The sequence below is a fragment of the Mus caroli genome, chromosome 3, assembly GCF_900094665.2.
Source record: "Mus caroli chromosome 3, CAROLI_EIJ_v1.1, whole genome shotgun sequence".
Classification (NCBI taxonomy): Eukaryota; Metazoa; Chordata; class Mammalia; order Rodentia; family Muridae; genus Mus; species Mus caroli.
The window spans coordinates 5073404-5082058 of record NC_034572.1 but is presented as its reverse complement, the minus strand read 5'-3'; the positions used below and the strand labels follow the sequence as shown (position 1 = coordinate 5082058).

The 8655-nt window shown below is 46.4% G+C and overlaps 1 protein-coding gene across 3 annotated transcripts in view; it reads left to right on the top strand.

Moving 5' to 3' along the window:
• Positions 1-387: 387 nt before the first annotated feature.
• Tpd52 (tumor protein D52) overlaps positions 388-8655 on the top strand; it is an 83674-nt gene continuing 75406 nt past the window's right edge. The window contains exon 1 of one of the 3 annotated variants that reach the window (XM_029475459.1): positions 388-812. In XM_029475459.1, the coding sequence (XP_029331319.1) occupies positions 794-812 (19 nt within the window). In that variant the 5' untranslated portion in view covers positions 388-793. The remainder of the gene's footprint in view (positions 813-8655) is intronic. The other 2 variants (XM_029475460.1, XM_021158051.2) reach the window with 2 other exon arrangements.

The following is an 8655-nucleotide window of genomic DNA, read 5'->3' as shown; positions in this document are numbered from 1 at the left end:
CCCCCATTCCCACTTCTTGGCCCTGGCCTTCCCCTGTACTGGGGCATATGATATTTGCAAGACCAAGGGGCCTCTCTTCCCAATGATGGCCAACTAGGCCATCTTCTGCTACATATGCAGCTAGAGACACAAGCTCCGGGGGTACTGGTTAGTTCATATTGTTGTTCCACCTTTAGGGTTGCAGACCCCTTCAGCTCCTTGGGTATCTAATTTACTTTCGTATTGAACACACACACACACCCCACATCTACATATATAGAAAGAGAATATTACCACTTCTACACATAAACATCACTTCAAGAGGAGTAAGAGTTTATTCTGAGCCAAATATGATTAGCCACGACTCAAAAACACGGATTTAAGCCACCCTAATGACTTGTTCCTCCTAGCAAACAGCATTTTCCGCTCAAGCAGGTGCACAGGGGGCGGAGAAAGGGGCAGTCGCAAGACCAGAATCCTGGGAGGAAACTTTCCCAGTCACAAACTTGGGGTTGAAGAGCGAACGTCACCCGCTCGTAGCTGCTTGTGCAGCCTCGGGGTCCCCTTCCCTGCCATCTCACCCCACCCCACCCCCGTCTTTGCTTTCATTCCGCGCCAGTGCAAAGCGCCGCCGCCCAAGCCGACGTGGCGGAGCGCACAGGTCGCGGTCAGGTGGTCGGTGACGCCCGGGACCGGCACCCGGGAGGGCGGCGCCGACGCCCGGGGTGGGGACTGCGCGGGCGGCCGCGGGCGGAGCGCGGAGAGGCGCGGAGGAGCGCGGCAGGCCGAGCGCCGGGAGCGAGGTGGCTCAGACATGGACCGCGGCGAGCAAGGTAGGTGGCGGCTGGCTCCTGGTGGCCGTGCGGAGCCTCGGAGCCGCGTCTGGGCCATCCCGACCCGGTCCGGTTCGATGGCCGAGCCCCCGGAGCCTCTAACGAGCGCGGAGAGGGAGGAGGGGCCGCGCCGCGGGAGCCGGAGTGTGAGCGAGTGTGCTCAGGCGTGCCCGAGCGAGTGTGCGCGATCGCGTGCGAGTGTGCGGGGAGGAGTAGGGTGGCGAGAGGCCACCGAGGTGTTAGGATGCGCGCAGCGAGGGCCACTCCGGCAGCGCGCTGGCCTCGGGGGTCACCGGCAGATCCTGGAAGTGATGGCGTTCAGATGGGACCATGACTTGTGAAGACTTCCTGCTCGCCAGTTGGAATTGTTGGTGGCCTTTGAGCCCGTAGCCACAGTGTTTGGGTGAAGATATTTGCAGTAAGAGGAGTCCCCAAACTATGGAGTGTAGAGTGCAGCCTGTGGGTTTGGTTGGGGGAAGGGAGCTTTCAGTATCTGGGTCTTAGTTTCCAGCCAGGTGAATCACACAGCAGGGAACCTTTGGTTTCCTGCACCAAGCTGTTCCTTTCACTTCCTAAGATGGCTAGTCTAGTGAAATTGCCCGGAATAGAATCAACGGAGATGTGGCCAGAAGCAGGTTATGGTTTTCAATTGAAATATTGCCTACGTGGGAGAGCTCTGCTATGAAACTGGTATGGGTGGCAGGCTTGAAAGGGTATAGAATGCTAAAGAAAACACTAAGTCTTTTGGAAGTGGTTTTAGGGATCATTCCTGATGCAAGCCCCTGTAGAATACCTTATTTTCTGCTTATTTGCTTCCGGTGTTTGCACCTGGTATGAGTATCAATAATGGGTTTTTGGAAATGTAAATAAAACCGTATTTCACAAGTACTGTGTGTATTTTACTTATGATTAATTTGTAAGGTAGATTTTTTTTTTTAAACCTAGTAATCTCTCCTTTCTCTTTTCCCCCAAGATAATTTCACGTTCACTCTATGTGCTTATTAACCTTGCTGCTACTCGTGAACCTATGCATGCTGTCTAGACTTTTGGCTTTTGGGGTCGCACCTCGAGTTGCCTCTTTGAGCCTGTGTGGTTGGCTGAGTTACTTGTTTTTCGTAGGTCAGTGAGTGAGTAAGTTTGTATCGGAAAACCTGGGACCATTCCCTCTGACTTTCCATGTGGACTGTGTCAGGGTGCATACGTGTGTGTCTGTTTTGTGTGCTCTATATGTGTGCTGTGTATTGACTGTTTTTGCCATGTTTAATATACTGATGGTTTTCAGTCACAGCCTGCAACTTTCAAGTGTGCTGAACTGCTGTTTGGTTCCGTGTCTGTGTGATTGTTCTAATGAACTGTGTGTTTCAGCCCAGCAGCTGTCTCCGCCTTCCAGCAGGCCAATGTACTCTGTGTGGTTTTATGGGACTTGGTTTTTTTTTTAAAGTTTTTAATCCTAGGACTTGTAAAGTGAGTCTTTCCAGGCTTCACTTTGGTGTTTTCTGTGTGAGGTGCTCACTTGCCATGGTACCACAGCTGTCAGCTGTGCACCCTGTCCCCACCGGGAAGAGTGCAGGGTCCCTGGGTCCTCGGGGAAGGCCTGCTCCCATATTCTTGCTGGATTTCTTAGTACCTTGTGACAGGTGGCCTACCTGTATCTTATCACAGTCCCCAGGGAACAGGGTAGGGACTCAGCAAAGCTGAAAAGTGCTTGTGTAGCTTCTGCCAGCTGCTGACCTCTGGCTGCTTGGTTCCTATTTCCTTTTTTCCTGGCATCTGGCTGTGTTGGGCGGTACAAGTGACTTTACCTGTAATTACCTGTAAAGGACCTTTGAATTGGTAGTGCAAGCGCTTTGACATCTAATGGGTCTGTGGTGGGACTCCTTGCTTCTTGTGAAGGAGTGGGAGGGACAGGGACAGGTGCAGTTTTAAACCAGCAAACTGTGTTGGCTGGGATAGAGTGTAGCAAACCGAGATTGTGTCTTTAATTGCAAGGACTTTTTGTTGTTCTGTCTGTCTGTCTGTCTATCTATCTATCTATCTGTGAATGTGTCTTTAATTTCGAGGACTTTTTGTTGTTCTGTCTATCTATCATTTATCTGTTTATATATTTGCAGAACTATATTTTAATCTATATCAGAAACTGTCTGGATTTATATTTATATGCTTGGAGTTTAACCCTTGTCCCTTATAACGTCATCAATAACAGTGACAATAATGTCCTCTTTCTTGTCTTACATGAACTTGCTTGAAAAGGTCTTACATTTTCTTGTTTGTTGGTGCCCCAAATCTACTTTTTGCTGCTGATTTTCTTAGCAGACCTTTAAACTTAAAGATGAACAGTGTTGTGTTCTTTGATACTTTGTAGTATGTGGCCAGGGTTCTACTGTTTTCTTTTTCTACTTTCTGTTTAGACTCTGGGTCCTGTGCAGCCCTTCTGTTTGTGCACAGCGCCTTTCAGGCGTTTTCAGGCACTAACGGGCACAGGAGACTCGATGTGTGTGGTGTTTCCTATGTTGCCACTTGCTAACTGGAGCATGCCTGTGTGAAGACAAAGCCTTCCTGTCTCCTTTTAAGGGCTGAATACTTATTTGTAAGCAAGGACTCCCTATGTCATTAAGAACCCAGCACTGTAATATATCAGCAGCAGTTACCCACCCGCTCAGCATGTTGTTTGCTTAAACAGAATAATAATTTAAAGGGAAAGAGGGAAGGTTGCCAGGGCCAGAAACCTGAGAGAGAACGGTGAGTGGGGAAAGAACAATAGAGTGATGTGTTGTTACTATTTGACTGGTTAGCCTTAGAGTTAGGATAGATCTAGGATGCCCTTTATTTAAACTTGAAGCAGGTGTGAGCAGAGAAGGATGGATACTTCAAAAGGTCTGGTCCCTAGACCCTGGGAGTGGCCTGCCGGGCGTTAGTAACCTCTCTGTCATCTGCTCAGTACTCCTGTTTCCCTACTGGGTGGATATCTGTGACTCATCCTCTCCTTCCTGCTTTGTGTGTGTGTGATAACCTGCCTGGTCCCTAGGGAAAAGCCAGTAGTGAAAGTAGCTGTGGTCTCTTAGCAGATTCTTAAAACAGAATAACCTATGTGAATAATAAAAACACAGTAGACACTCACAGTTCAGAGCAGAACAGAGCAAGGTGTGTGCCACGGAGCACTTTCTAGCAGGCTCCGTTCATTTTCTACCCTCTTGAGGTTAGTTTACTGTCTACTCTTGTAAACTCTCTTTTGAGACTCGCCCAAACATTATTTAAACTGGTTGGGTACCAGTTGTGCAGAGACCATAGTTTTTACATTTGTTTTTTAAATTAAAAAAAGAAATCAAAGGATTTATTGGTTGTTTGATTGATTTAGATAGGGTTTTGCTATATAGCCCAGGCTAGCCTAGAACTTGCAGTCTTTCTGACTGTGTTCTGAGGTCATAGGTGTAGGTCATCATGTCTGTTGAACGGGGTACTTAAGATGTTAATACAAATTGAAAAAAAAAATTGAGATCTAAAAATACATTTTCTGCTACTAAAATAGTTGTTTATTTTAGAAGAATTGAAAATGTGGAAGAAGAAAAAGAAAATAAAACTACTTCTAATACCATTCTGACAATTCATAGTATGCTTGTTTGTGTATCTACCCCTTTAAACTGGCAAGTCATAAAGCCAGAGCATCTGTGAAAGTATCTTTTATTCACCCGTGTAATTGTCTCGTAGGCTTACTGCCTCAGTCGCTAGCTTGGGCCTAGTCCTGGAAGCTTCTAGCCTCCATACAGTCTTGTCTAGGCCTAGAGTGTTTTCAGCCACTGAGGCTTATTGTGGACTAGGTGCATCCCTTCCTAGTTCTTTCTGAGCTCTATCCGACTCAGCTGTTCTGTCATACTCTTCTTTACGGTGAGTGATTTAATCTGGCTTCACTGCTTGGCCTCATACTAACTCTAGCAATCTTTTCTAATCTTCTGGCTCCGTCTCATTCTCATTCTATCTTCCTTCACCTGTGTCTAGCTTGTTCTCTCTCTCTCTGCAACCTGCCTCGCCTTTCTCCTCTCTGCATTGCTCTCTCTCTCTCTCTCTTTTGGTTTTTCCAGACAGGGTTTCTCTATATAGCCCTGTCTGTCCTGGAACTCACTTTGTAGACCAGGCTGGCCTCAAACTCAGAAATCTGCCTGCCTCTGCCTCCCTAGTGCTGGAATTAAAGGCGTGGACCACCACGCCAGGTGCCCTGCTCTCTTAAGTAGCCTCTCATTTCTCTCTGTTCTCATGAGAGTTGGGCGTAGTCTATTCTGTCAAATCTTTCTCTGATTCGTCACTTTGTCTGCCTTTCAATTAGACATGGCTTCCAAACTTGGGTGCTTTCTTCTACAAAGTAACTTTACCTCCATTGTTTGGGATTAAAAGTGTGTACTAAGGGTGTGTCTGTATTCCAGGCAGAGGGATTAAAGGCATGTCATAAGGCTGAGTCACACCCCACAACTAGAAACAGGTTTTTTTAAGTAACTAACATAATCTTAGGGTTCACGGTGGAACAGCATCCTATTTTACAACTAGCCCTTTAAAAATAAACTGTATTTTAATCAAGCTGTGGGTCCAGTTTGGCATATCGGCCTCTCAGTAGTTTGAGGCAGGAGGATCTCAAGTTCAAGGCCTGCCTGGACCACTTTTGTGAGTTCAAAGCCAGTCTATCTTAAAGTAAAAAGTAAAAATCAGGCAAAGTCGGCTAGCTCAGTGCCGGTTACTCTTCCTAACCTGTCAAGGCTGTGGATTTATTCTCTAGTACTGCCAATCAAAAGAAAACCTCAGCCTTCACAACATAGCAACCATTCCTTCCTTCCTTCCTTCTCATTCATATATATATATATATATATATATATATATATATATATATATATATATGAAATTTGTAATTTTATTATTTTTGTGTATGGATGTTTTGCCTGCTGTCCAGAACAATTGTTCATTTGTTTCTTCTGATGGGGCTGCTGGATGACCTGGGTCTGGGGAACGGAACCCAGGTAAATCTCTAACAGTGAGCGTGTCCCCAGCAACTTCATTGCTGTGTGTGTGTGTGTGTGTGTGTGTTCCAAGGCCAGAGCAAGACCGGTGCTTTTATCCCTCTCCACCTTACTCCTTTAGATGCAGTCTCTCTGAAGCTGAAGCTCTCTGCATTTTAGCCAGAGGAGAAGCTGCCTGCCTCTGTCTCCAGCGTTGGGGTTCAGGCACTGGTAGTTTTGTCTTGCTTTTTACATGGGCGCTGTTTTGTTTTGTTTTATTTTTTTGAGACAGGGTTTCTCTGTGTAGCCCTGGATGTCCTGGAGTTTTGTAGACCTGGTTGGCCTTGAATTCACAGAGCTCCACCTGTGCCTGCCTCTGCCTCCTGAGTGCTGGGGTCAGACACGTGCGCCACCGCCTGAAGGCAGGTACTCTTGCAGGGCGAGCGCCATTGTGCACTAAGCACAATGTCTCCCTAGCACTTTTTTTTTTTCTTTCTTTTTGGATTGTGTGTATAACGTGCCTGAGTGAAGAGTTCTTTTTTTTTTTTTTTTGGTTTTTCGAGACAGGGTTTCTCTGTATAGCCCTGGCTGTCCTGGAACTCACTTTGTAGACCAGGCTGGCCTCGAACTCAGAAATCCGCCTGCCTCTGCCTCCCGAGTGCTGGGATTAAAGGCGTGCGCCACCACGCCCGGCGTGAAGAGTTCTTAAAGGCGCGTGACTGTTCACTTTTGATTGTGCCAAATCGTGCCCATGGAAATGGTGCCAGTTATTTCGCTGGCATGTGTGAATGTCTGCTTCCACACCACGTGGTCGCGGTGTTCCTGCAGTCTCAGCTTTACCTGTTTTACTAAAGAAAGATGACTCCTCCCCTTCCCTCCCGGCTTCCCCCCCCCCGCCCCCCCCCGCGCCACCTCTATCCCCACCCCTCTTCTCCATCCGTTTCCCTACCCTCTACCCCTCTTTGGAGACAGGTTCTCACCAAGTAGCCCACATTGGCCTTCCATGTGCTGTAAGCCCTCAGCCTTAGCCTCGGCTGAGAGCACCACACTGGCCGATGTTCTTTTCTGATAGGAAAGTGCATCCCCTCTTTTTGGATGTTTCAAATTTACATTTCATTTTCAAAACGTTTAGCGATAATCATTGCTGGCTTTCCTGATGTGTTTTCTGCATTCCCCGCCTTGATCTGTAAAGCCCTGCTGCCTTCTGTCTGCTAGGTGAGAGGCCGGTTGCCTTCCTTAGGTTGCGCTTTCTTCTGTGCTTTACGGTGACTTTCCTTTTTCCCAAGTAGGAATACTAACCAACGATCCTTTTCATTTATAGCTTCTAGCTTATGAATCATTCCTAGAAATGCCTTCTCACTCTGACTTCACATTTTATGGCTTTATTTTTTACATTTAAGTCTGCCATCCATCTGGAGTTTATTTTAACCGGAGGTGTGAAGACAGATTCTGGACACCTCAACTGGGTGGTGGTGGCGCACTCCTTTAATCCCAGCGCCGGAGAGGAAGCCGGCAGACAGATCTCTGAGTCTGAGGTCAGCCTGGCCTGCAGAGAAAGTTATCGGACAGCCAGGGCTACATAGAGGAAACCTGTTTCCAAAAGCCAGAGGAAGAGGAAGAGGAAAATGTATATCTTCTTCAAATTCTGCCTTCCCCTCAGATATATGTGACATCCATTAGCAATATCGCTAGCCAGCCTTTTAATTTTTGGAAAAGCCTGTGTATTGTTTTCTGAAGTGACCACACCAGTGGTGCCCAGGGCTGTGATCTCTCCACATGTCCCCAGCACCTGCTCTTTTCCTGTGGTTCTCAGGGTTAGTGGTGCTGGCTGCACCTGACTATAGCTTTGATTTGCATCTCTGGTGGCAAGGAATGGTCTGCATCTTTGCATATGGTTTAGCAGCGAAATGCTTACTGAAGCCCTTTGCCAGTGTTTTGTTGTTGTCGTTGACTTGAAGAGTTCTTTATCTATTATAGATACTGGTCTTCTATTGTCATGGTTTGTAAGTATATTTTCCTGTTCTATAACTTGGCTTTTTACTTCCTTAATTGTTTTTTCCCCTCTTTTGTTGATTCTCTGCCTTAAAAAGAATAAAATGTAAGGTTGAAAAATGTCATTTTTATGTTTCACATGTCTATTTCCTAGGAGGTGTGGATGACTTAGCTATTTGTGATTCCTTTTGAGACGTTTTTAAGCGCCTCACTTTTCATAATAAATCTCACACCTCGCATCGCTTTCCCCTGCCCTTACACCTCACCTTGTTCTCTGTGGCCCAAAGCATTTTGCACATGTACACATACCTTCGTTCCCACCAAACCATCATCTTCCCCCAATTCTTAGCCGTTTATTTTGTTCATGTTTTTCTTACCATTTAGGCTATGTTGTATTTAAAAACAAGATTTATTTTATGTATATGAATGAGTGCACTGTCTTCAGACACATCAGAGGGCATCAGATCCCATTACAGATGGCTGTGAACCACCATGTGGTTGCTGGGAATTGAACTCTGGACCTCCGGAAGAGCAGTCAGTGCTCTTAACCGCTGAGCCATCTCTCCAGCCCCTATGTTGTACTTTTTTTTTTTAACCCCCCTCCCCCTCCCCGACAGGGTTTCTCTGTGTAGTCCTGGCTGTCCTGAACTTACTCTGTAAACCAGGTGGCCTTGAACTCAGAAATCCACTACTTCTGCTTCACAGGTGCTGGGATTAAAGGCGTGTGCCACCACTGCCTGGTTTATGTTGTACTTTTAAATGCCAACTTAACTAACAAAATATAGTATTAAGAGTAAATATCTGAGGAATACTAAAGGGCTGAGAAGCACCTGAAAAAATGTTCAGCATCCTTAATCATCAGGGAAATGCAA